Source organism: Fusarium solani, assembly GCF_023522795.1.
Source record: "Fusarium solani strain SB1 chromosome Unknown bctg00000001, whole genome shotgun sequence".
Classification (NCBI taxonomy): domain Eukaryota; kingdom Fungi; phylum Ascomycota; class Sordariomycetes; order Hypocreales; family Nectriaceae; genus Fusarium; species Fusarium solani.
Window position 1 is genome coordinate 386,021 of NW_027072156.1, and position 26,830 is coordinate 412,850.

The 26,830-nt window shown below is 52.7% G+C and overlaps 7 protein-coding genes across 7 annotated transcripts; 3 read left to right on the plus strand and 4 right to left on the minus strand.

Moving 5' to 3' along the window:
- Positions 1–132: 132 nt before the first annotated feature.
- MRS44_002201 (uncharacterized protein) lies at positions 133–2,953 on the plus strand (the record flags this gene model as incomplete). The annotated part of the gene is made up of 4 exons (XM_065622730.1): positions 133–297; positions 353–913; positions 957–1,599; positions 1,665–2,953. 4 exons carry the CDS (start codon positions 133–135, stop codon positions 2,951–2,953), a joined length of 2,658 nt encoding a protein of 885 aa, XP_065478802.1.
- Positions 2,954–3,719: 766 nt separating this feature from the next.
- Positions 3,720–5,327, plus strand: MRS44_002202 (uncharacterized protein; the record flags this gene model as incomplete). Its single annotated transcript, XM_046284822.2, has 3 exons — positions 3,720–3,961; positions 4,011–4,178; positions 4,232–5,327. 3 exons carry the CDS (start codon positions 3,720–3,722, stop codon positions 5,325–5,327), a joined length of 1,506 nt encoding a protein of 501 aa, XP_046126770.1.
- Positions 5,328–5,775: 448 nt separating this feature from the next.
- Positions 5,776–7,559, minus strand: MRS44_002203 (uncharacterized protein; the record flags this gene model as incomplete). Its single annotated transcript, XM_046279684.2, has 4 exons — positions 5,776–6,396; positions 6,442–6,493; positions 6,542–7,377; positions 7,425–7,559. The coding sequence occupies 4 exons, from the start codon at positions 7,557–7,559 to the stop codon at positions 5,776–5,778; spliced, it is 1,644 nt and encodes a 547-aa protein (XP_046126771.1).
- An 825-nt stretch (positions 7,560–8,384) lies between these two features.
- Positions 8,385–9,073, minus strand: MRS44_002204 (uncharacterized protein; the record flags this gene model as incomplete). The annotated part of the gene is made up of 2 exons (XM_046284823.2): positions 8,385–8,710; positions 8,758–9,073. The coding sequence occupies 2 exons, from the start codon at positions 9,071–9,073 to the stop codon at positions 8,385–8,387; spliced, it is 642 nt and encodes a 213-aa protein (XP_046126772.1).
- A 1,786-nt stretch (positions 9,074–10,859) lies between these two features.
- On the minus strand, positions 10,860–11,399 carry MRS44_002205 (uncharacterized protein; the record flags this gene model as incomplete). Its single annotated transcript, XM_046277458.2, has 1 exon — positions 10,860–11,399. One exon carries the CDS (start codon positions 11,397–11,399, stop codon positions 10,860–10,862), a length of 540 nt encoding a protein of 179 aa, XP_046126773.2.
- Positions 11,400–12,906: 1,507 nt separating this feature from the next.
- MRS44_002206 (uncharacterized protein) lies at positions 12,907–13,865 on the minus strand (the record flags this gene model as incomplete). Its single annotated transcript, XM_065622731.1, has 2 exons — positions 12,907–13,648; positions 13,825–13,865. 2 exons carry the CDS (start codon positions 13,863–13,865, stop codon positions 12,907–12,909), a joined length of 783 nt encoding a protein of 260 aa, XP_065478803.1.
- A 9,941-nt stretch (positions 13,866–23,806) lies between these two features.
- MRS44_002207 (uncharacterized protein) lies at positions 23,807–25,699 on the plus strand (the record flags this gene model as incomplete). The annotated part of the gene is made up of 4 exons (XM_065622732.1): positions 23,807–23,915; positions 23,981–24,099; positions 24,222–24,856; positions 24,904–25,699. 4 exons carry the CDS (start codon positions 23,807–23,809, stop codon positions 25,697–25,699), a joined length of 1,659 nt encoding a protein of 552 aa, XP_065478804.1.
- Positions 25,700–26,830: the final 1,131 nt, after the last annotated feature.

The following is a 26,830-nucleotide window of genomic DNA, read 5'->3' on the forward strand; positions in this document are numbered from 1 at the left end:
TTCGTGGTCAGACCGTGGTGAATGTCGGTGTGGCCCCACCAATGACGGGCCGTTGATGTCAAACTCGAGACGCGAGTCTCGCGACGTGGTGAAGAAGGAAGCAGTTTCAGTGAAACATTGTTGATGATCGAGATGGCGCAAACCGAAGTTGATGATATTTCCAAGGGCTTGGAAAACCTTGACTTTCATCACCCATATACGCCTTACGATGTCCAGGAGCAGTTCATGAAGACAGTTTACAATGTCTTGGAGACAGGTGACGGTCAGGTCGGCATCCTGGAGAGTCCAACTGGCACTGTAAGTGAATTTTCATGTTATCGTGACAGCATTCATGCATATGCTTGCGTTGAAGCAAGATATTGCGAAGCGTCATGATGATTGCTTCCTGCATGCACCATCCCTTGTCCCAACTAACAACCAGCAGGGCAAGTCTCTTTCACTCATTTGCGCATCTCTGACATGGTTACGAAATCACAAGTCAAACCAATTTGAGAAATCCATTCAGGAATCCGCAGATGCATACAAAGATGAACCGCCCTGGCTTGTCGAGCAACTCCTCCGACGAAAGCGAGAAGAGCTTGTCGGTCGCTGGGAAGAACGAGAGAAGCGCCTTGAAGCTCTTCGACTCAAAGAAAAGGCCCAAGAGGAGCGAGCTCGGAAACGACGTCGTGTTGAAGAATCTGGACCGTACCATCGATCGCGTGTGGAAGACGAAGACGCAGAGTGGCTACTGGACGACCCTGACGATCGTGACACTGGCCCCCAGGATGCACTCTCTGGTCTGAGTAAAGAGTCCCGGGACATCCTGGCGAGTATCGGCCTGGGTGGCCCGATGAAGCCGGAAGAGGAAGAAGACCTCATGGAGGAACAGATCAAGGTGTGGACCTCCGTACTGCGTTCACTTGCCAGCATAGTAACCTCAGTAGATCTACTACACCTCAAGAACACATTCCCAGCTATCGCAATTCATCACCGAACTTCGCCGACCCACATTTCCGCCCTCACTTCCAACATCTCTAGCCAAAGATGAAGAGTCGAAAACAGAGGCAGTCAAGCTTGTACCGTTATCATCTCGTCAACGGTTATGCATCAATCCCCAAGTCTCCCGCCTGGGATCTGTTCAGGCAATCAACGACCGCTGTGCAGAACTTCAGCAACCAAAATCGGGAAAGAAATGCCCTTTTGTTCCTAAAGAGGATCTTCTATCGCAGACACATCAGTTTCGCGACTCTGCGCTGGCTACTCTTCCTGATATCGAGGATCTTCATCATCTTGGCAAGTCTCTATCTGTGTGTCCGTACTATGCCTCGCGAACTGCACTACCGGGCGCTGAAATCATCACGCTGCCGTATCCTCTTTTACTCCAGAAGAGTGCGCGAGATGCATTGGGAGTCAAGCTGGAGGGGAGTGTTGTGATTATTGATGAGGCGCACAACATCATGGATGCAGTTGCAAATGTTCACGCAGCCGAAATCCGGTTGAGCGATCTGCGAAGAGGACGCGGCATGCTGGGCGTATACGTAAAGAGGTTCGGCAAGAAGTTGAAAGGCGTCAACCGAGTCAACGTTGGAAGAGTCGGAAGAGTCATTGAGGGACTGAGTGAGTGGATGGACGGCGCTCTCAAGTTCAAGGCAAGTCGCATCCTTAGTCTGATGTTGGCACAGTATCTGACTCTAAGCAGCAAGAACATGGGATCGTGGATCCAAACGACCTCACCCGACCAAAGGGAATTGATCAGATCAACATGTTTGAGTTGACCCAGTACATCCAGGAATCGAAGCTCGCCTTCAAGATCGAGAGCTACGCCTCCCATGTTGAGAACGAGGAAGCGCCTACAAAGACCCCCAAATCGACCACCCCGGTGCTTCACACTTTGGTCTCATTTCTTGTCGCACTCACAAATCTCAGCTCCGAGGGTCGAATATTTTATCAGAAGATTAAAGGAGGAGCACCTGATATTCAGCTGTCCTACCTGCTGCTTTCGCCAACTCATGCATTCTCGTCCATCGCATCAAGCGCCCGGGCGGTGGTTCTCGCTGGTGGAACGATGTCTCCATTCGACGATTACAAAGACCACTTGTTTCCTTCATTGGAACCCGAAAAGGTCACAACACTGAGCTGCGGGCATGTCATTCCGCCTGAGAACCTCTGTGTCTGGACATTAGCATCATCACGACCGGGGATGCCGCCTTTTGAGTTTAGCTTCCAGAGGCGAAGCGACCCAGAGATGATTACGCAACTGGGACTTGCGATTTTGAACCTCTGCTCTCTGGTTCCTGACGGCGTAGTCATCTTCTTTCCTAGTTATGGATATCTCGACGAGGTGGTTGCCGCGTGGCAAAAAACCCAGGGAGCAAATGCGCAACCAATATGGGAACGATTAGGAACGCGCAAGGCACTGTTTAAAGAAACAAGAGGCGCATCAAGCGACGAAGTCCTTCAGGAATACACCAATGCCATCCAAGGCGAAGGGAGCAACGGTAAAGGCGCTCTTCTACTCAGCGTCGTCGGCGGCAAAATGTCAGAAGGCATCAACTTCTCTGACCGTCTCGGACGCTGCGTCATAGTCATCGGCCTACCCTATCCCAACATCGCATCCCCAGACTGGAAAGCAAAGATTGAATACATCGAGACGACGACGCAAACCAACCTTACAGCACAGGGCACGTCAAAGGAAGACGCGACGAGCAGGGCCAAGCAGGCGGCAAGAGACTTTTACGAAAACGCCTGCATGAGGGCCGTGAACCAGAGCATCGGGCGTGCGATCCGGCACCGGGGCGACTACGCGGCGATTGTGCTCGTGGACCGGCGATACGGCACGGACAGGATCCGGGGGAAACTTCCGGGGTGGATCAGAGGGGGGTTGGTGGGGGACAGTCACGAGAAGGGTCTCGGAGGGTTGATGGGTGCTGTCGGAGGTTTCTTCCGAGGGAAGAGGAGCAAGGCTCAGTAATGATGGGCTTTACAACATGATCAGGTTTTCCTTGAACACAGCCTTGTACAAAGATGGGAGCTCGTTGGAGAGGGTCGCACCAGGAGATTCGAGACCCTTCTTGGCGTGGTGAGGACAAACGGCGTAGGCGAGAGGCGAATCAGAGAATGCGGCTCGATCTGCCCGCCACTGAAAAGCAAGATCAGCGGCCATGTTGGACAGACGCAGAACACGCGCCGAACATTCGACAAGCGACAGGGTTCACGGTCGATAGTTCATCAGCCAGCAGGGGCACACCTTGAGGAGCTCACGCCATGCATTCTGAACGAGCCAACATGGACGACGAGACCGCATTTTCGGTTTACGGCATGGCTACAATCGGCAATCTTTTTTATCACCAACTTGGGTTTTAGCAGTTTATGACTGTTTACAGTAACAAGGGACACTAGAGAAGATCAAGTCAAAAGGGTGGGATCGTGTTAGTCAGTACAAGCGCGCCCTACGACAACCGAGACCAGGTCCCATGGGGGGCGAGGTTTTTATCGCGCAGATTTGTACTGGGGGGAGGACATGACACGGTCGATTCGCGATTAGCAGCCAGTAACAAAAAGGCCCGAGTTTGTGTTTTATCAGACCAATTTTGTAGAGGCGGAACCCGGCACCGGACCGGGGAGGGGAGATTCAGACTCGTCGACTCAGATTCATTCCATATATAATTGCATCTTTCATTCCCCCAGATTTCCCCCATCTCTTGACGTTGCTTTTTTACGCCAAGTGCAAAGAAGAGATGGCTGCAGCACTCACAGACGCCGAAAAGGCCGTCCCGGCTCAGACTGTTCCTCCACAGGTCGACCACGATGATCACAGCGACACAGAGAGCATCAAGGCGGCGGCCCTCTTCCACAAGGCTCTCCGTATGGGAAGAGTGGAAGAAAAGGGTATCCAGCCGATTCCCGTCGAGGAGCGAACTGTGACGCGCTTCTACAATATCTTTACTGTGTGGTGTTCCATCAACTCGAATATCCTAGGGTGAGTCAAACTTTTTCACCTCAGATGAGAAATAAACTAATGGCTGTAGAATCACATTTGGAATGCTTGGTCCTTTGGCGTATGGCCTGAGTTTAAGGGATTCTTCTCTCGTTATTCTCTTCTTTTGCATGTTCTCGACAATTGGGCCGGCGTATCTCGCCACTCTTGGACCAAAGACGGGAATGAGGCAGATGATCCAAGCACGATACAGCTTCGGGTGAGAAAATCACTGTTTCACAAACATCACCAAATTTCACTAACAACGTCAAGTCGCTACCTCGTCTCAATCCCTGTTCTACTTAACCTCGCCACCCTAACCGGCTTCATCGTAATCATCTACGTCGTCGGCGGCCAATGTCTCTCAGCAGTCTCAGGCGGCAGTCTATCCCCAGACGTGGGAATTGTTATAATCGGCCTCCTCTCGCTCTTCATCTCCTTCTGCGGCTTCAAGGTCCTGCACTACTACGAGACGTACGCCTTTATCCCCGCCATCATCGCCATCACCATCGCCACGGGGTGCGGAGGGTCACAGCTCATGAAGCAAGCTGCCCCCGCTGCGGCTCCGACTGCTGCGCAGATTCTGAGCTTTGGCATGATTGTTGCGAGTTACATGATTCCTTGGGCGGCTATTGCGAGCGATTTGACGACGTATTTTGATCCCAAGGTTCCGTCGTGGAGGGTCTTTACGTACAGCTACTTTGGTCTCCTCACGCCTACGATTCTCCTCATGACTCTTGGTGCTGCCATTGCTGGTGCCCTTCCCAATGTTCCAGAGTGGGAGAAGGCCTATGGCGAGACTCTTGTCGGTGGTGTTCTCGCAGCCATGCTCTCGAGCGCAGGCGGTTTTGGAAAATTCGTCGTTGTCATCCTCTCCCTCACACTCCTGGGCAACACTGGAGGCACCATGTACGCCATCACGCTCAACTTCCAGACGCTCATCCCAGGTCTGATCAAGATCCCCCGATACGCCTTCGCCATCGTCGTAACCGTCATCGTGATCCCGGTAGCCCTCCGAGCCCAGCGAGACTTTTTCGTCAACCTCGAGAACTTTGTCGCCCTCATCGGATACTGGTCTGCCTCCTTCATCGGCATCGTCACAGTCGAACACCTCGTCTTCCGCCGCGGCCGCTACGAAACTTATGACCACGCCATCTGGAACGTAGCCTCCCAACTTCCCCTCGGAGTAGCAGCCCTCGCAGCAGGCGTCATCTGCTACGGCCTCGTGGTGCCGTGTATGGCGCAGGTGTGGTGGACCGGACCTATTGCCAAGACGACGGGCGACATTGGCTTCGAGATTGCGTTTGTGCTTAGCTCGTTGTTCTACATTCCCTTCCGATATATTGAGAAGAAGATGACGGGGAGGTGATGAGTATGACTCCAGGCTTCAACGCCGGGAGCGAAAAGTTGTGTTATGCCTTTATGAGCGACGGCCCAGGATAAAGACAGATAGGTAATAGACAAAAGTATAAGACTTAACTATGGAGCCCCTTTTGATGGCGATTTTCTGGTGACCCGTGCGATAAATACCGGAGACAACTGCAACTACCACCTAAGTAAGGTCAAGGTAACGGGTTTCTCCAACTTTGGAGTTCTTGTTTCGTGGGATAGCTATATGCTTGCAGAGGTTCAGTCAGAAAGAATTGAGTCATCAATGGTCGCTGATCTCACTCGACTCTTGGTAGCATCCAATGTCATGTCAAATAGTCAAGCTAACGGGCTAAATATCCAGGCCTATCATGAATCTATACCAAAAGACAAACCGTCTCTCGAGATACGGCTCCCTACCGACCCTCCCCTTTCTTCTGCACATGCATTCATGACCGCTTCTTGACAGTCATCATCATGCCACCCCTAGGCTTAGCCTCCAACCCCAGCTCCTGAAACACAATATCCCCATAAACCGTATCCAAATCCGTATACGTAGTCTTGGGTTTATCATTAGGCTTCAATCCAGCACACTCAAACGAGTAATCCCGAACAGTCATGACGAGAATGACCTTGAGCTCGTTGGCTGCCAGGTTCTGACCCAGACACGCCCGAGGACCACGACCGAATGTCCTAAAGTACGATCGAGGAATCTCTTCAGGTCCGAGCCACCGCTCTGGTCTAAACACTGTTGGGTCAGGGAAAAAGCGCGTGTTGTAATGCACGTCATGGCCCTGCGTCGAAACAGCAACACCGTGGTCAACAGGGAGATCACGACCTTTGTACGTAACCTTTGCCCCGGGAGGTCCTTCGCGAACGCCGTAGCCCACTGGGAACATTCGGAGGGTTTCTTTGATGACGGCGTCGGTGTAAGGGAGTTTTTGTAGGAGCTCGGGTGTTTCGACCATGGTTTGGGTGGATACTTCGGTGTCGGGGCCGAGTTGTTCGATGTGTTCTTGGAGCATCTTCTCTACGACGTGGGGGGATTTGGAGAGGAGCATGTACATGTACTACAGAATGTGAGCAGGTGAGAGTAGAAAGGGGGTGCTACTTACGCAGAGGGTATCAGTTGTCGTTCCGTGGCCTCCGACAAGCAACGCCTTGATGCTATTCAATCGTTAGCACAGTCACACCCAATCTGTTCGTGATACTCACTTGGTCAACAACAAATCAACATCAGCCTTTGAAAGCTTAGCATTCGCCTTCGTCATGCCCTCCTGATCCACATGCTCCCTCAGCATAAGATCCAAAATACTATTCGGATCCTTCCTCGAAGGAACAATCTTTTCATTAACCAACATCTCAAACCGCTCGTGGATCTTGCTCAAAATAGACGGATGCAGTCGTCCAAGGACCTGTCTCCTCCTCCACCACCGCTTGATCTGCTCAACGGGGTTGTATGCGATAGTAATGTCCGATTGTCCTTCGACGAGTAGGATGAGTTCGCGTAGGTCTTCGAGATCTTGGCTTCCTGTCGTTTGCGCGTGGAGGGGAAAGTTGAAGACGATTCGAGCAATCACATCAAAGATAAGTCTTGCTGAGAGATGCTCCATGGAAAACACCTCGCCCGTTGCAGCAAGCTTATCCAGATTCTTCCGAAACTGAACACACTCATCGACGAAAAGCCCCGTCAAGTGTCGAATATGCGTCCACGAAAAAGCCGGATTCATAGCACTATGCAACCTCTTCCACAACGCCCCATTCGCACCACCAATACTCCCCCTCCCGATCATAGCAGACAAGAAATCCTCAGCCATGGGGTGATGAGGAAGAATCTTGCGGACGGTGATCTGGTCGAGAAGGTCCGGGTCGGTGACGAGACAGCTCCCGGGGCCGACGGGCCAGAGGTCGACGTAAAAGATGCCATCAAGGTTATACCGACGTGCCATTTCGGTAAAGTACAGCTGAGGGTGACAATTTGGCGGCACGAGGGCGGAGATTTCGCCCATGACCTTGAGATGGCCGAAGAGCCAGCTGTGAGGGGGTCCTGGCTATCCAGATGTCAGCTTGCCTCCGGGGTGAGATTGGACAAACTCACCAAGTTTCGGTAAAAGCGACGCTGTCGATATCCCTTGTATATGACATTAAGTACCAAAGCTACCGTTAGTGTCCAAGCAGAGACAAAGACAGGTCTCTGCACGGCATACGCCGTCAGCTTGTTGAGAACATCCATGGAGAGCAACCGTCTCTGCAGCAGCAGAAACAACAAGATGACGACAAACAATCAGAGGAGCTCAGACATGCTTATATACACCGCAATCAGCATTGGCGTCTCTCCCCTCCCCCTTGGCGGTTAAACTGGACGGCGCCCGTCAGCCCTAGGAGCGGTCGATTGACCAACCACAGAAGCCCAATTCATCATGACCCATGAAAAAGAGGGAAGGATTGACAGTAAGCAGGCCAAATCTGAAGCAAGGAAATGTGTCTAAGCGATAGGTCGACTATTGGCGAAGCTGACGTCTTTTGGCGCGGGATTTCACCAGGTAGGGGTCAATCTGAGGTCTTCGAAGATTATCTACTAAAGCGGAGCCAGAAGGACCTTGTCAAATGTTTGAACCCTTGTAAGCGAGTCTGGAAATAGTGATAAGAAGCAAGAGGACGTTGTATTCGGAAGTCGCGGAGAGATGCCAAGATTAGACACGTCAACTCTAGTCTTCTGGGCATTCCTCCAATTCTTCATTTGTAGATCCAATCTCATATATCATCCGTTGAGCAGCATAAATGGCCCTATTGCCTCGGTGTGTGTTGCGAGGTATGGCACACTTTGCGAGATCTTCCGCACTTTGTCTTGAAGAGTGTGGTCATTTGGAACAACCCAGTTAATTCACCAACGATTCAATCGGCCACTATAATAATTCATTGCATTCATTACTCCAGAGTTAAAACTCTTCAGAATACAGTCTAGCAGGTTACATCGTAACTCATCCAAAACATACATCTATAACGACAGTCATTACGCGAAAAGACAACCTCAAATTCCTCTCCCCAATTAAACCATCTAAGCAAGCATCAGAGCAGCTCCGACAACAGCAGCGCCGACACCATAAGGCGCAAGACCGGCAGCAGCGTTGGTCTCATCCGGGCTGGAAGAGTCGTTGGTAGCAGAAGCGCTGTTGTCATCGGTGTTGTCGTTGTTGTTGCGAGTGGCTGTCGCGGCGCTGTCGGTTCCGCGGGCTGCGGTGCCGCCGACGATGGTGGTGGTGAGCTGGCTGGCGTCTGTGGGGCGGGTGGCCTCGACGGTGATGCTGGCGACGATGGCGGAGGCCGAGGAGGCTACGTAGCTGGTGGAGGAGAAGCCACAGGTGTAGAGGATGTCGTCAATGTCTGATGAACTGTTAGCAATATCCCAGCAGTAAGAGTAACAAACTAACCCTCCATGTGATCACGCTGGTCATCATCATCATCGTCATCATCATTATCCCGCCAGTTCTGGCGAATGCAGTCCGCGCAGAGAGCAGCGATGCGGCCAACATCAAAAGAGTCGTTTGTGCACACACACTGAGCCTCGAGGCGATCCTCCTCACGGTCCCGGTCGCCGCGGAGGTCGGTGTCGCACTTGCGGGTCAGCTCGACGATGGGGTTGCAGATGGCATCGCAGGCCCGGGGGATGTCGTCCCGATCAAGGCTGACGTCGGCGCGGGCGAGGTAGAGGAGGGGAGCAAGAGCGAGGGCGATGTTGGTATACATGATGGCGGTTGTAGGTGTTGATGTGGTGGTGATGTTGTTGTAAGAGTTGCTGTGTAGAGCTTGTTACTGGAGACGATGGTGATGATGATGATGTGAACAGAATCTCAGGGGACCCAGATTATTTATACTCCGTCAAAGCCAAGCCAATATCCTTTGACTCTCGGCTTGTATGCAATGCAATCTCAACAGCTTCCCTGCCTTGTCTCGTCTTGGCCCGAGACGGGATCCTCGCAGCCGACGATCCCCAACAGCCGAAGCCACAGCAGCTGCTGGACACACATTGGAACTTCTTGGCACAACGATCCTTCTTCCCCCAAGCCACGGCAGTTTCGTAATCGTGGCCTGGCTTCTCATCTCGCGGGGCCTGCGGAGGCGGAGTCTGTCTTGGCAAGCGTCATGATGGTGATATGCAGGCGTTTCTCTGGACGAGCTTTTAGTTTCCTTCTCCACAGAAGGTTTCCTGCGTTTCCATGCAGGGAAAATCTTGACTTGTTTTGACGTCAAACCCCCAGGGATCAAGGGTTAGACCCATGGGGATGAGAGATTACGGCCCGTAATGCTCAGCTTGCAAGGCTTGTTGCTGCCTTACCGGGTGACATACCGGGCCCGTCAAACAAGCATGAATAGCGATGATTCCGAGGGCCGAAACAAGGGAAAGCTGATTGTCACTGCCAAGACTCCAATCAAGCATACGTAAGTGTCTATGGCACTTTTGAGCGCCAAGAAACGGACACCAGAAACAATTGGAGATCACCCAGAGGCCGCGCAACCACTCTCTCCCCCAGCCCAAGACAAGGTTGGGTTATGCTTGTTTTAGCTCCCCTCTCTTTTCTCTGTGACAGTGACTCTGAGGCTGCTCGCGTGAGGACTTGCCAAGTTGAGCTAAGCCCATTCCCCCAGCCAGTCCATGCACGAGAATCACCCACGCGGGATTAATCAAGCATTTTGACACGCAGTTTCAAGAGCTGCAGGCCAAGAAAGCTTCCAGAGCAGAGCCTCGATAGCCACGCGTTTTCTCCTCTGATCTGCTTCTATCTTTAGAGTGCAAGTGTTCTCTGATCGACTCTCATAGTTCGTGAGCGGTGAATGAATGACCTCGTGGTTCGTTTGCTGTGCCAGCGCATCAATGTTGGGGCTGCAGGTTTAGAATGTTTCACCACGCCGACGACGCGTAAAGTCAGCGAGGCTGTTTCGACGATCAAAAGTGGTTTCGAATGGGTTGAGCCTAACTATGAGGTCGAGTGTAACTCTGCATAGCCTCTTGTTTCACAGAATACACGACGTTCGGAAAAGGTAAAGAGCCTTGTTGTGTGTTACTGTCCACAGGTGGTACATCACTCAGCTGACTCACTGTTTCTTATGGCGCAAGCAACGGCCACCGGATGAAGGCTTGTCTTTGTATGTATTCGGAGTAACTCCTCTCGACACAGGTGATGGGTAAATTTTGCTGCGTTTGTATGGCACTCGCTTGCATTCTTTTCTTTGCGTAAGTGTTTGCTTACGACGACTTCTTGCAACATTATAGATGCTTGTCTTTGGCAGTGCAGCTACCTCTTACGAGCACCTCGAGGAGTTAGTGCGGTGGCAGGCATCAACACCAACCTGTGGGAGGCGACATTGTGGCATGGCGAGTTGACGATAGCTTCAATGGGGCGAAAAAGCGACGTAGCCGAATGATAATGAGCAGATTGCTCCGCCCAATATGACATTTTCACTAGATTACATGCGAATTGAATGCCAGTTCTTCCCCGCCTCAGCAGTCCAACCCCGTAACTGACTGTCTATTCTATGCCTCCAACCTTGCTTCCTTCTCCATCTCAACAAACCCCAACCCCTCAGGCAAAGCCCTCCCATTAAGCTTGTCCATAGGAAACGGCGTAATTTCACCCGTCGGGACATACCCACGCCTCATGTACCACGCAATAAGCTCCTTGCGCAACGTGAGCGCATCGAGTCCTAACTTCTTGACACCCCAAGTCCTCTGGCAGTAACCCTCAGCATATTCAAGGACCTGTCTTCCAATTCCTCCGCGGTGAAGAGTCTGATCAACGGCGAGGAAGAAAAGCCTTGCCAAGTCGTCGCTGCGGCGAAATACGCCAACTGTTCCTGCTAGGGCGCCGTTGTCGTCAAAGGCCATGATCATCTCGCTGTCAGGAGACGTAATCTTGGGAAGGATCTCATCGACGCCGATACAAAAATTTGCTGCGAGCTCTGCATCTCCCACCCAATCCTTTCTACTGTCTTCAGCACGGAACGCAGCTTGAATCAGCCGCTGGAGCTGAGGGGCATCGTCTGGGGTTGCGAGGCGGAATTGGAGGTTGGCCATTCTCCCAGATGCACATTAAAGTGGGTGCACTGCAATTTTAACCCGCCCCGAGCGGAGTACTTGATGGTAGGCAGTGATTCGGGGTTGAGAATTGGAAAAGTATAGGGTAGCCTTGTTGCCTGAGAAACTTGAGATGCCAACATTAGATGAGTTGGGATCGTTCCTTATATATTTGATGAATGAGATATCGTCTGACTTGCGGAGCTCACTAATTGATGAACAAGGTCAATTCAAGGGCGCGCCATAAGAACAGCAGGGGTTCATTCGTTGCCGCTTATTCCCGGCACGCAATTCATGTCATATATTGATACGACTGCTTTCTTGTATTAATGCCATGAAGAGGTACCCCTACCGGTTAACTGCCCCAATTGTCAATGCTGATGGCTTCCAGAGTAGCTGACCCTTGCAAAAGATGGGTGCCACATCGATGAGTTGTTCCAATCAACCATCTTGCACTGCAATTTTGACACACTCAGAGGTCGCTCAGATGCACTGGCACCAACGACATGGTGGCGACACTTGCAGAAGAGAACTTGCAGAAGAGAAAAGAGATTTTTATTTGCACTGCAATTTTAATCTACGCTGAGGGCTTCCCCCATGAGGATTATCAGGGTCATGCTCTGTGGTGTTGTTTCAACATAGGTTCATCCAAACCGCGATTTCTTGGTTATCTGGAATAAACCGCGGTCTGCATAACACACGCCATGCTTTTTTAGTTGCATTCAACCAGCAACGATCCATGGCAAGGCTGATACAAGCAATGGATGGAATGGGGGCAACTCACCCGTGCTGAAAGTCATGGCAGCGACGCTGGTGTTCCAAGGGGATAAGCTGCCCTGACTCCCTGATGCCCACAATCATGATCATTCTCGACGAGCACTAGTTTTAACCTGCGCTGAGCGGGCTCTTCCGATCGCCTCTCTTTTCTCACGACTTTGCGTTGTAGTTTTAACCCAAGCTGAGCTCCTTCAGCTGCGGGGGTTGCTTCCACTGTACCCAACCAATGGCATGTTCGGAGGACAGAGCCTTCGGCTTCCATGCCTTCCATGAAACTTCACTGCATTTTTAACCCACCCGGGCAGTCGGTCGCCTCCATCTATCCTCCCAGTCAGCAGCATGTGGTTATCAATATCCACCATAGTCTCCAACGAGGTAGATAATCTTTAATATTTTACTTAATCCCACGCCGAGATTCTTTAGCTACGAGCTGAGTCGAAAACAGGAAGAGAACGACATCGTCCTAAGTAAGACACAACAGCAGGCATTGTTGACAAGGAATCACACACTTGGTTCGATATGCTTGCAAAGAAATATTTCATGTTTGAACTACATAGGGAAAAATGGTCCGTTTGCTAATCCGCAATTGTATGCCCTCTAGTAACCTCAACGCCGGAGCCGACAGATTAAACCACCAATAGTACTAAATTCGCTGTGACTTCTTTCATCCTTCAAAGGGAGGCTATTCGAAACCATTTCCCCCAAGATTCGACTGACGTAGACTTGTTTGTTACTTCTTGCTCAACATCTCCCGTAGGGCATCCACCTCGGCCTCACGACGTGCCAGTTGTAGACGCATGTCGTCCCTCTCGCTTGTCATGGCGGCTAGGGCTGCCTCGAGCTCTGAGATGCGGTCGAGGCGCTTTTGACGGTATTTGCGAGCCGCGAGGGTGTTGCGCTGACGCTTGAGGGCCACGGCAGCGGATTCATCCTCAGGTGAGGACTTGCGCTTGTGAGAGGATGATGAGCCGGAAGAGGAGGAGGCGGCTGGGGAGGGGTGGAGAGAAAAGGTGGATGTTCCTGGGATAGAGGGGGATTTGTTGTTGCTGGTTGTCGTTGGGGGAGCGAGGGGCGATGATGATGTTGGCTGTTGTTGCAGAGTGTTGGTGATGTTGATAAGAGGCGGCTCTTGCGAGAGGAAATCCTCTCCAATGCCAAGATCCTGTTCAACAGTGTTCATATCGGGCAAGACAGCACCGTCAAGAACACCTCCAACAGAAGTATCCAAGTTCCAATCCAAGCTCTGGTAGATGGCGTCGGTATCCAAGTTTGCAAAGTCGTAGTTGTCGTATTGTTCGGGGAGCAAGTCCAGAAGTCCTCCGCTGGGCTCGAAGCAGAAGTCGCTGGTACTATGGCAATCCGTCGGCGTCCCATTGCTGAGGCTGCCAGAATGGCATGCCGTTGCGGACGCAGCAGCTGGACGATGCGCTTGCTGCTGCCATTGGTTCAAGTTAAGGGGGCGGCGGCCTCCCCTACGTTTGCAGAGAGGCCGGTTAGGGCTTGAGGAAAGAAGAAGGGGGAAGGACGACGACTTTTGATCGGTCCGGATAAAGGTTGTGGAGGAGAGAGGAGAGGAGGATTGGAGGGATGAGGTCGATGGTTTTATAGGGAGATGGGGGATAGATTGCACAGTGTGGTGATACGTTACAGTGCGGCACAGTGAGAGGCGCTAAGAGTGTAGGTATGCATGGCGTGAGCAGAGAAGCACGGGGTCTCCGGGTTGGTCAGCGATGCCCGCTGATCTTGCGGCGCGGCTATTACACGGGCGATGCAGAGGGTGAGTCAGGGCGCTGGGTGAAGCTATTCTCAGCCATGATCGACGTTTTGCGATAAGAGGCCATCCAGACCAAGAAAAAATGGCATGCTGTAGGCAGGCAACGAGAACTCTGCCGGGCTATAGGAACGCAATTTAGAGTAAAATAAATAAATAAAAACATGAAATAAATAAATAAATTATACTCTAAAGTCTATATATGATCGTATATTTATCATCATAAGCCTTTTATGCTATGGTTCTGTGGATTAAAAAGGTAGAGTACTTGCGAAGATGCCATTTTTTTCGTGAACCACTAGGAGGCGCAGCAGGAATTGAGTCGACGCTATGGTAGGTGCGACGTTGTGTTGGTGAGTCTGGCGGTGGCTTTGCAACTCAATTCGCTTGGTTACGGGATACTGATTACCAATGTCAAAACTATTGTGCTCTGGTTGGAGATGTGATGTTGATTGTCAATGGAGAGCCCGCTCCGGGCCGGTCAAAATTGCAGTGAAGGGAATAACCAGGGTCACAAATTGTGACCCTGGATTCATTAGATGGATACATATACCTACAGCACAAGCAACCCCTGCAAGAGCCAACCTCCATTCACGAGCAGATAGTCTACAACTACAGTGAAGATCAGAGGCCAGTCTCACGAAGGGAGTCCAGCGGCGTTGATGTTGTGTTTTCACTCAAAAATGAACCACCATAAACCGGGCGGGTTAAAGTTGCAGTGAAATCGAGGCTCCGGCCGCTACGAATCGCTCAAACCCATCTGTTGGCTGGTCCCCCGCAGCTACCGAGGGAGCTCATGGTGCGTTAGAATTGCAGTGAAGGGGTCGGAGGCCGACCTAACGACGGAAGGGGTCCAGCGGGGATCATGTCACGGTTTCTCTCAAAGCTGGCAGAAGCCGTGGCTCCGTACCTCGCCCCTGTGTTGTTATCATAGCAGATGGGGGAGGATAATGTGGTGAACATGAGGTATCTTATATCCTTACACGCAAAGTACTTCTCGTTTAGATGAGACCATGTGATGACCGAAGTATCTCAGAAATAAACAGATTTGATTAGCTTAGCTCTGCTGTAGAGATCGAGTTGGAGGTTTATGCTGACTTCTGTGTGGGAAGGTCTAATGGTATTGGACGCCGCCTGATTGACGCAACGTACCTAGGCACTGAAAGAGCTCCGCGTGAGTTAAAATTGCAGTGCAATTGCGGCCGTACAGGCACCATTACAGCTGACATGGAGCTCTCCGTGACTTAAAACTGACTACAGCGCAAATGAAGTAACGCCCTGCTGCACGTCACCACCGTGTTCTCTCGCGGTGATAAATGGATAGCAAGGAAAATCCTATAAAGGAAGGTTTACTACAGATAGATGGCCGTAGCAGCTTGAGATCATAGTCTCTATTTGTGTGCGATACTAAAACATTAAGAGGATATGATAGGAATATGGGACCGCTTCACCATGGACATAGTCCGTCCCCAGCAGAACCTGGTAGTCAAGCTTACTGCATTCGGGCCTCACTGCTTAATTCCAACACACGCTAAGAACTCGCTTTGGGTTGCTTCCATCTACTCCCCCTATGAATAGATGGTTCTGGTTATCGCCACGTGCTGTTGAGAACGAATACCACCGGGTGGTTGACGCAATCAAGGAGCTCGGCGTGTGTTAAAATTGCAGTGCAGAAAGGTGCGGTAGCTTGGTGTCTTACGCCACACCCTACTTGTCCACTCATTGTAGGTATGTATCTGCTGTTGATATCCATTGGAAGGGTGGAAGTGAACACACTCATGCAGGCGTTGACATTCACTCGTAGCATAGACACAATAGGACAGCTCGTAGCTAATGAATCTCGGCGTGGGATTAAGTAAAATATTGAAGATTATCTGCCTCGCTGGAGACTATGGTGGATATTGACTACCACACGCCGCTGATTGGGAGGATAGATGGAGGCGACCGGCTGCTTGGGGCGGGTTAAAATTGCAGTGAAAGGGGAAGAGACAACAAAGCAGCCCGGCCATTGGCTTCCTTGAGGCAACCCTGCATTGACCTTGTCTTGGATCGTTGCAGGTCAAACGCAGATAAAAAAGACATGGCGAGCTAAGGTCTGACTGGAACAAGATGGCTGATGTCGTCGTGTTCCGTTTCTCTCTTCATGGACACGGAGATAAACACATATAAAGAGATCAATAACTTACATTTACCCAAGTTGATTGTATCACGAATATCTTGGTTCTGTCTCCTGAAGCTATCACCATCAGTCTCTCAATCTTTACTTATACACTCCCATTCCACCACCTCTTCTATTGCACCATCCTTCCTTCTTCCATCCCGCCGTACCCCTAATCATCAGAACTCACGTATTTGTACCCGAATGCAACGCTCATGTCGACATGTTCTGAGCAATAATGATTCATTCTGATAGACTGTGATGCCCTCCTCCAGAATCTTCCCAGTGCATCGCCAGCACAGGCACACTGTATTGGGCCAGCGGCAAGTGGGTCTTGGCGCAAAGTGGGGTAAGAAATCACTCTGATTCAGGATGAGCCAGAATGACTCATTTCTGGTATTTCCTAATCCGGAAGCGTCGACATGCAGCCCGCGGGCAATGTCCGGATGATGCAGGTTCGACGAGTATAACGACAGGGCTCCCCAGAAGCTTCATCATGGCATATCTAATTTTTGATACGGAAAGCAATGCGAATCTTCTCACTTTCTAATCTTGGCCGGTATCCTTCACTCCCAAGTCACACCACAGACCAACGAACCATCTACAAACATCCATCCAGCATGTTCGACCAAGTCCCCGACCAACGACGACTTCTTTGAGAGTCGGCAGCATAGGATCATGAGCTTACAGATCTTTCCAAGAACGAACCCATCACTTGACAGGAATGTTCACGGCTCGAGCATCGCGCATGCAGAGGACAGCGACTCCTCAGCGACTCCTTTACATGGAACCCCACGACAACGTCAACGACCTGACTCGTCTCGCCCTCCAGGACACCCTCAACAACAACAATCATATCACAAGCATGGCGAACCCGGGTCTTGGTCGCCACCCATAGAATAAAGAAACCGGAAAGTTATGGTTGCCCGTGAAGTCGACAAGTACCACTGGCCACGCCCTGTCCTTTGCGTACTCAGCATCCCGCCTTTTCCGAGCCAAGACTCCAAACAGAGGTGGGATTGGAATCATTTCCTGCCGCGGAATCCCTTCGCGGAATCCCCTCTTTTCGATCATCTCTTGTGACCTGAGGTGTGAGAGCGGTTGCGTTGAATGTCGGGCATCGACCCTGCCACAACCCTCCCACTGCGAGACTCCACTGGCATCTCGCCGGGGTAGTAGAACCGCACTCGTAATCATGATGGCTTTGCCCTTTCGTGGCTTGTAAACCGTGTTTCGCTTTCGCTCCTCCCACAGACGCGGGCGTCGCCACGAGGTTAATCTTGAACATGCGGAAAGGGACCAGACCGCCATTGTGTTTCGAATCCCAGCCTAGAATATTCAGTACGCCACATGCCGTCATCTTCACTTACACACCCATGTGCTACTGGCCCGGGAATGCCAGTCCACAGCTGCCAAAGACGCGACTGGCAACCTTCTTCAACGTGAATGCAACATACTCAAATGTCACTCACCAGGGTCTGGACAGTAGCATAGTAGAGTCCCCTCCGACAAAGGCATCCCCCACTCAAAGACGCGGCTCGAGACGCGGCTCGTCACGCGTCCCGCCTCTGTCGGACTCTCGTTCGACTCACCTTGCCGGCCCGTCCCTCGTCCCCATTCGCCAACTCTCCCACACCGTGATACGAGGCCGTTACGCCCGTCAAGGCTACAGCCTGCCTCGCGAGCCTGAAACCTGGCCCAAGACACACACCCACTAAGGTGTCACCTGCGCCGTAGTCCACCAGCCAGATCCGGCGTGCTATTGGGTGTACCCGCCATGAGGCGTGGGTTTGGGGCTCTGTAATCCTTTGTCGAGAGCTTATAACGAGACGAGGCTCCGTGAGGGAGCTGACCAACAAGGGAGGCGTGCTTGACTGGTCTTGTCATGGACTTGGAGGACCCCGTGAGACACTTTAGAACGCCTAGGCTCATAATCGTAATTAAGACGTCTTGATGCCATAAGAGCTATGTCATAGTCGCCGTGATATTCTGATGTCGCTCTTCAAAGGATCCTCGCATGATGTTTTCGCAGACGCCAAAGATCAGATGGCTGTGAACAGCATGGGTCGCAACGATCTCGGCAGCGTCGGCCCCTAGCACTCGATGCCGGCAGCGAGATGACACGGCCGAAAGGATGAACAAGGGTCATCTTCAGGGAGCAAGACATGGCGGCCGTTGAGAGATCGTCGCAAGGGTCTCTGCAAGAAGTGCGGTGCTGGACCCCGAGAACCCTGCTTCGTCAAGGGGTCAATACGTCATCACTCGCCGGAGTTTTCTCGCCGGATGTTGTCTCCTTGTTGAGACAAATCCACCACCAGCTTGGCCCTGTCGCGGAGACATGTCAACGGGGCAAGGATATCGAAGCCGTAGCGATGGATGGTGTGGTACAAGACTGATGGCTCCGCCGGGTTTCCGGTCGGATGATGTGGGGCAGGGATCATGAGATTGCTCAGAGATGCTACTCTGTAGTCGGGGTCAAGGAATAAGTCGATCTCGCCAGGCGTGATGGTGTGGTGGCTAGTCTTGAGGCATGTCGATTAAGTGGTGCTCAGGGCGATCGAGGCGCGCACGAGGGCGGGTGGTTCATGGGAGTGGGTGTCGCGCTGCTTAGCGCAACACTTGCCGAGCGCTTAATCCGGATCATGAAAGCCTGCCAAGTTGCCCAGGTTTGGCCATCACCGTGGTTGGCGGCGACTCGAGCTGGAGAGAAGTGGAAGAAGGATCAAAGACATCGCATGGGAAACCCAGCTTGGTGGAGAGGGGCGGGTCGCACGTTCGACAAGACCGCCACATGGTAAAAGGCTGTGAAATCTGGGGACGGCAGCCAAGCCACTCGGCAGACCGATGCTCACCTGTACGGTGCGGCAACCAATAGCTCGTTCCAAGGCTGCGGAAGTAATGTATGCCGGCAAGCCTCAATGTTGGAACCATCAAAGATTCTCCTTGGAATGTCATGTCCGCGGCAGTGAGCAACACGAGAATAATAATCAGGGGGCAGGGAGGCCCAACGAGGCCCAAGAGTCGTTGAAAGAAGGGTGTGCTGCAGTTGCGGGAGCGACGAATGAAGGATGGAGGCGTCGATGAACTTGGGATTGGTGGTGGTGGTGTTGGTGATCACCCGCCTGAGACAACCAAGGCTGATGGCTGATGGCTTGCCCAAGGCCGGCCCGTGGCGTTACGGGGCCAGAGAGTTGGAGAAGCGAGACGCACTGTTGGTCTTTTGACTGTTCATCACGACCATCTCGAGTGCTGTGCTTCTTGAGGGGGTTCTCGTGCCTTGGCCTGTAAGATCGAGAAACCGGTCCAAGGATGGATGCTAGTCAAGATGACTGGCCAGATTCCCATTCAGTCTGCAAGGTCAAAACTCAACAGCCCTAGAAAGGCTGTCTTGGTTCACAAAAAGCTGCGAACGCCTGCAAACGACAACACCTTGGGAGCATATTAGCTGAGGCTTCGCAGGTCAAGGGCTGAGCAGGCAGGGTTGTCTGATGCAGGATGGAACCCGCGAGACAGAAGCTGACCACGATTGGTCCAGACAAATAGCGGATGGAACCGAGGAGGGTGTTGGGTAGAGGTCGATATCAACCCTAGCTCACGGAGCCTGACCGCACGCTGATACCTGCAGAGCAACATCGCCGACCGGGTAAGAGACGGCGGAGACAGCGGCATCGCGGGATCCCTTCGCGGAGAGTGGAGATGAGCAAGGCTCGGGATGGGACGAAACGAGCCCGAGGGAGGCTTTAGCGGAGACGATAATCAGGATCAGGCGTGTTGGTGTGAGAGCATGGGAGGTGTGGATGCAGGACCCCAAGATATGACGACAAGGACAGACGACGGTGGGAGAAGTCATGTGGTAAAGATCGTGATGAAGGACGACGCTGCTAAGATCCGGCTTCACCCGGACGCTGACAGAAGACTCATCATGCCCACACGCGTTTCCACCCAGAGAATGGCTGAAACGGGTATCCCGATTTAGTGGGTGTGCATGTGCCCACGCGTTTTGTATCGTGAGCAGACGGGCAGAGTCCTACTCGTCGTCCTAGGCAGGACATGGATATTGGATGGCGATGCGGTTGTTGGAGTTGAAGTTGCCTGCCCACGCCCGCCGCGGGGCTATTTCTGGACCCAAGGGCCCACTTGGGCGCTCGGACCCCCGCTCTGTGAGGGGTTGTGGAAGCCCCCTGTAGGCGCACTGGCCCTGGGCGTCTTTAGGGGACCAGCAGCCACTAAGGGCGCTGGAAGGAGGCACTGATCGACTGGCTGTCAGTGATTGAGTTCCACTAGAGCGCCGCACCGCGCCCCCAGGCCCATCCATGCGCTTCGGGCCCGATATGCACCTCACACTGCAACAAATAGGTACCTACATGCAGATGGGACGGGATGCAATCCGAGCAACTCAATCGCTCTCATAAACTTGCACATTCTTTGTCTTGTGTACATGAGTGGAATGCTCTGTGTCCCAAGCTCATGCGACTCTGTCAAGGGCCGCGCGACCTGAGGGGACAGGGGTTGGTGCCAGGATGCATGCAGAATGTCGTCAGTCGACGTACAATAGTGAGCTGAGGTAACACCAACAACTGAAAACATGGGGATGGGAGACGGGGGCATATCACGGAATGGAGAAGCCAGGGTCTCTCGTTTCAGCGCGGAGATATTTCTAAAGCCGGGTTCTACGGATCTGGAGCGTTACGAGGCCACAGTAACACAAGCGACATCTTTAAGCGATACCATCACCAAGAAGAGATTCAACCGCAGCAAAAGCAAGCATGATCTTGGCCAAAGACATGTTACAAGCAACGACACGAGAGAGTGGTGCATTGCCACGGCAAGCTGCGCAAGCGCAACGCGTCGCAGTCCGAATCGAGCCGGCCCTGTCTAGTCTGGGCTGAGCAGCGACGGACAACTGACGGGCTATTGGGAGAGGGTCTTGTACGACCTTCTGTGGATGCAACCAGAGGCGCACATGGGCAGATGGGGGTCTGGTCCGGCCGAGTTAGGGATAGACGCAAACTTGCCTTGATTGTCGAGGCTGCAGTGAACGGTTGGTGGGCTTGGAGAGAGACGCATGTAAGACAGACAGGGGTCCGCTCCTTGGGGTCTGACAAGCTGAGTCGAGCCGGCATGCCTCCAAGACCATATGATTCTAGATGGACTGGTCATGATGCATGGGTATCTGATTATGGAGGTCACGGCATTTTACCACCGACTGATTAGATAGAGTCAAGACGACACGGCAGATGATTAGGAGGGATCTGCAATCGTCATTATAGCGAAATACGGGAGACTGTCCAAGATTGACACGCTCGGATCCTGGATATCCGTCTGTCAGGCTTCTTGTAAGTGGATGACCAGCCGGGCCTGGCGCAGGTGGCGAAGATCTCGACGACCCTGGCCAGGAATACCTTTCCCTCAGCTTCTTGACGTTTTCCCAACGAGGAATAGTACATGCCCTCCAAAACGCCAAAAGAATGCACAACAACATCGGCATGTGGTTTGACGGTAGGTGGACGGCATCCCCGCCACTCAGGTTCCAGAGCTGCGGATGGGCGGGCGAGCCTGGATCTAGCCGCGGACCTGGACGCCATCCGGTCCCGAGCAAGTTAGAGCTTCACCGGCAAGCTGGGTTATGGGGACCTCCCCCTGGGGTCTGGAATGGTGGCATGGGCTGAAGTTTTGGCCTCCCAGATGTAAGTGGGCGAGCCTTGACGGCAGACCCCCCGGACCGGCTGAGATGAGATCCACGAGTGTCGTCCAAGAAAACGCGATGCAACCCCCAGGGACGGCAGAGTGCATTCTATCAAATGCATCAGCTCTCCTTGACTGCGTGTGTGACCTCGATATGGCCTGATTCCTCCATGGCTTGTCAGTCTGACGGCTGCTTTGGGACGAAGCCACAACGGACGAGAGACCAGTCAGGAGAAGACCAGAGAAATAACCTAGAAGTTTATTTTATGGCTTGCCCGTTTAATGTACAATATACAGATCGTACAGAGGCTGTACCTGTAAATCCAGATCCGCTCTGCATATTTGGGGGTTTTCTCGTCCGCAGTTCGAGGCGTGAATAGGCAGAACGCCCGCGAACCAGGGCCCTCTAGACTCCTGGACCCTGCTCTTCGTATCTATCCGCCCAGCTGCCAAGAACGAGAGGAGAGGAGACTGAGAAACAAGAGGGGCTGTGAGGTTTCAAAACTCCCGGCCGGATGCCTACCTATGCTCCCCACGGTGGGCAAGTAGACGATTTTCAACACCACCATCACCATCGTCAACCCACCACTTCGCCTCTACACCCAACCATCCAACCATCGTGGACCAACAGACACACGGGAGAGGTTTCTCCTATTCCGAGCAGTCACGCTCACTATTATAGAGTTGACGGGAGTCCTCTGCCTGCGATAGTCGTGTCTTACTCCGCCTAGCGGCTCTTAAGCCAGGGTGGAATAAAAGGCCCCTTTGCCCACTCATATCAGACGTTTCCATTTTCATCTTGTATGTGTGATGGTCTTTTAGTCGTTCGCTCCTCGACTCCTTCTTATCTTTTTAACGCCTACTACCGATGACGATCAGGTTCGGTCGCGTGCCAGACTTGACTACCACCCTCTCGAGGCTCAACTGCAACATCGTGCTCTCACCTCATCCTGCTTATTATACCTGGAGTAGCATCCCGACGGATCCGCACTTGGATCTGCTTATTGATCACTCGCTCCCGGTCCTCTTCTTCCCACGTTGAGCAAGAGTTATTTCTCATATAAGCCGCCTGGACGTTTGCGGATACCTCGAGTCCAAATCTGTCTGTTGACTTGCAGTGGAGGCTTACAAGCGGCGGTGGAGAGTGCCCGTTCTGAGCTCTGGCGGGTATCGAATCCACTGACACGCCCTGGAAGCCCTCTCTCATCCCCACTGAAGAGACCTGCCATCACATTTGTCACGTCTTGTCAGTGGTGATCGTTTCTGGTTGCAAAAGGCTGGCTGAGAAGCACTACTTTTTCAGCTGCTGCAATCAGCTACCAACCAAAAGATCTTCTCCGTCATAGCACTGTCTTTTTTGGAAGGTCCGGGGTACCTGATTTCTTCTTTCGTACCTGCCCACCTACCAGGTTTGTCGGTTCCAGTTCGTCAGGTGCCTTCCATCGTTTCCGTGCAGGAAAGCACCTTCCAAGGCCACGCCTCTTTTTTCTCTTCTCCTCAACACCAAAAATATCTCTCCCAACATCTCATCCTCATATCTTTATCGTTATTCCCGCCGTTCCATCGCGCTGGTCCGAAAAGCCTCTCGACCCATACTAGCTCGTTCACCCGTGGGTTCATTTGTCGTCCCCCCGGGTTGCACCACCACGGAGTCCGGCGTTTGACCCCGAGGTACAAGGCGCTTGCATACTACAACCGCGTGTGAACCAAGTCACACTTGGCCACCCTCCACATCCGTCGCCCTGACCCAGGCCCAAGAACGACCAGCGCCCGCCCCCACCATCAACCCCATTGTCCATCAACCCACGCCCACCTCGGCCGCCCTCGCCCGCTTTCACCCACTACGGCCCTCCTTTGCCGCCCGCTCCGCCGCTGGGCTTCACGCAACCTTCAGCCTCTCCTCTTCTGGTCTCTAACTGGACTCTTTTGCTTCCTTTTTCCCTCCCGCTTCCCTCCTCCTCCACCACTCTGGTTCGCCCGTCTCCCCTGCGAATCTCTTCGCTCCTCTCCTCTATCATGCCCGAATACCGCCACGCTCGGAGCGGTAGCCTCAACGTCGCCAACGGCTCGCAGTCCAATTCCATGGCACCCGCTCCCCGCTTCGATGGGCCCCGAAGCCCTCCGAGTATGTTGCACACGACCCCCCGCGATCGTCCAATGTCGCCTCGACTGACACAAGCTTCGTGATAGACACGTCCCACGTACCGTGCAAGTTCTTCCGTCAGGGCGCCTGTCAGGCTGGCAATGCCTGTCCCTTCAGCCACGATCTGAGCACCGCTGCCGAGAACGTCTGCAAATACTTTGCAAAGGTGCGTGCGCCATATCATGGTCGCCGATTCCCGCCCGCCCGTCAACCACATTTTCGCGTCGAACCAGTCGCATCGTTTATCACGCTTTTGAGAGCAACACTGACCATTGTCTTGTCGCGCAGGGAAACTGCAAGTTTGGACCCAAGTGTGCCAACATCCACGTCCTCCCCGATGGCAGACGCATCAACTACGGCAAGAATGGCGTCACGATAGGTGCAGCTCCCGCTCTCGCAGGACGTTCCAACCCCACATCCGCGAGCAACAATCAGTCCTCGACCAGCGCTCTTACCACCTCTCTCTACCACGCTGACGCGCCCTCGTATACTCCAGCCTACCCTTATGATGAGCAGGAACAGCCCTCCTTAGGCCGTCAGCCCAGCCTCGAGAATGGCCTTCCCACCATCGACATGTCCTACACTGGATCCAACTACGGCTCGCCCCGAGACGAAGATACTGTGCGCTTTGGATTTGGACTATCCCCCGTCAACAAAGGTCTATCCGTCCTGGACGCTCCTCTTCCCGCCTCTTTCGATTCAAACGGCATCTCCAATGCTGCCCGATTTCCCGCAGCTCCCTGGCCCTCCTCCGTCCCGTCCCAATTCGGTATCGAATCTCCTACGCCATCGCTTAGCAACGCCAAGGACTCTCGCACTTCTGAAACCCTGAAGTTGCTTCACACATCCGCTTTTGGCTCCTCTGAACACCTCCTTGCGCCGTTGGATAGAAGCCCACCCAATTCTCACGCCAATGGCGAAGAGTATTTGGCAAGCGAGCCATGCACTCGTCTCGCTTCGCCAAGCCCAGGATGCTTAGTTCCAGCATGCCTAAGACGTCTGTTGATCGAGACTGGGAGGCCGGGTTCGCTTTCGGTGATGACGATGATAATCTTCCTGAAAACTACGTGCCGGAAAATCTGCAGGATCTCTTGACCCCTGTCGAAAAGGCCCGAAGAGGCTCAATGCGAGCCGATAGCGAGGTTGACGGACTGAGCAAGTACGGCAGCCCCATTGGAACCAGCCCCAGTCGATGGGGGCCCATGTTCCAACGACAGAAGGAAGAGGAGGAAACCTCTCGATCTCTCCGAGGAGCGTCGGCGTTTGGTCATGTGGGAAGCCCCCTGCGTAACTCGGTGCTCGCCCAGGAGATGGGTGGCACCAACGGCTTCAACCGTCCTTCTTCGCTGCGATCCGGCAGCGAGGCCATGTCGATGCTGTCTCAACAACTCCAGCGCAGCCGTCTAGATGACGCTACTGGCAATGCCAGCCCTCTTCTCCACCCCTCAACTGCCCGAACCGGCAACGCCATCAGCCCCATCAGCCCCATTGGCAAGGAGCGAGGTATGGAACGCCATGTCTCGAGCGGTAGCATCAGCTCGTCCATGAACGGACGATTCACCACGCGCATCAACGAGGACGACGAGATGTTCCAGATGGATGGCATGGAGGACGATAGTGAGGCCTCTACCTCCAAGGCTTCCAAGCGTGCCTCGGCAGGCCTGGGCATGGGTGTCTGGGGCAGCTATGCAGGTGTCGTTGCCGGCAAGTCGTCGGCCAATGGAACCAAGACAACCCGAGACTCGGTCCCAGTCAGTGGACGATGATGGAAGTGAAACATGTTCCTCCGACTCGGGTCAATTGACCCGATCTAATGGCCCCAGCGTTGGAGTTGGCGATTGATAGAAGCGAGTTGAAAGGCGAAGAGTTGATGAGCCATGATCTAGGTGGACAGCACAACACCACCACCAATAACGCCCATTGCATTTCGTTGGACACGAGCAAGCAAGTCTAGCCTCTCTGGCCTGCCGGACGACATTTGAATTGCAGCATTGGAACTTGGGAAAGAGAAAACAAGGCGGATGCATAGCAATCTAAGGCCAGGACTCAAAAAGGATATAGGATACACGGCTAGGAGTTTTTTACATTTTCCCATCTATTCTGTTTGATAATCACCATCAAATCTTTTGGGGCGGAGGGTTATCTGAGTTTGTTTGTCTATATGCCCAGGCAGAATTGCAGGTTAAGAGTTGGATTGTCGGTTTGTTTGTCAGGGAGACGAGTATTCACATGGATGTCACTCGCTTCCTGTACCAGGAGGCCATGTGATGTTCAGGGTGCTTGTCGTCCATCTTGATCAATCTCATTGTGTCTGGGCACGGTGTTTTGGTATGGGTTTTGGGATTACAAAAACATGAACAAGGGGAGGTCTGAGACCCCGTTGAAAGCTGTCAGGGAGGAATCATGCAAGAAAATCTACCTACAGAGGATGGATAACTGAACAAGCGATACTTGCTGGGCCAGGTTGGCTACTGAGTTTGAGCTCATTGAGTCTTGATGAAGTGATGTTGAGTCCATATATATGTAGTGAAGTCGAGGCTCAAGATGGATTGCAGCGGTCTAAAGCGTTCTAAGCCCGAGAACTGTCGCTCGGCTTAAGGGATCTCTCGTGAAAGCCTGCGAGTTCTTGCGTTTTCTTGGTCATGCACCTTGTACTTGACCCCTCAGTGCTCACTCGTACATGCAACACCAACTTGAGCAACACCCAAATACGCACAGTGACGCCATGTAGTTCAGTAGGGTGTTTCTATACACTAGGTCAAGGTAAAAGCCACAGTAGTAGAGATTCAAACATGTCCCCGATCGTACATCCCTTGGAAGACAGGTGCCCATGCCAATCCACTTCACGGAATGTCTCCTGCAAAGCATCATCACATCTCGAGAGAAATGGGTTTAAC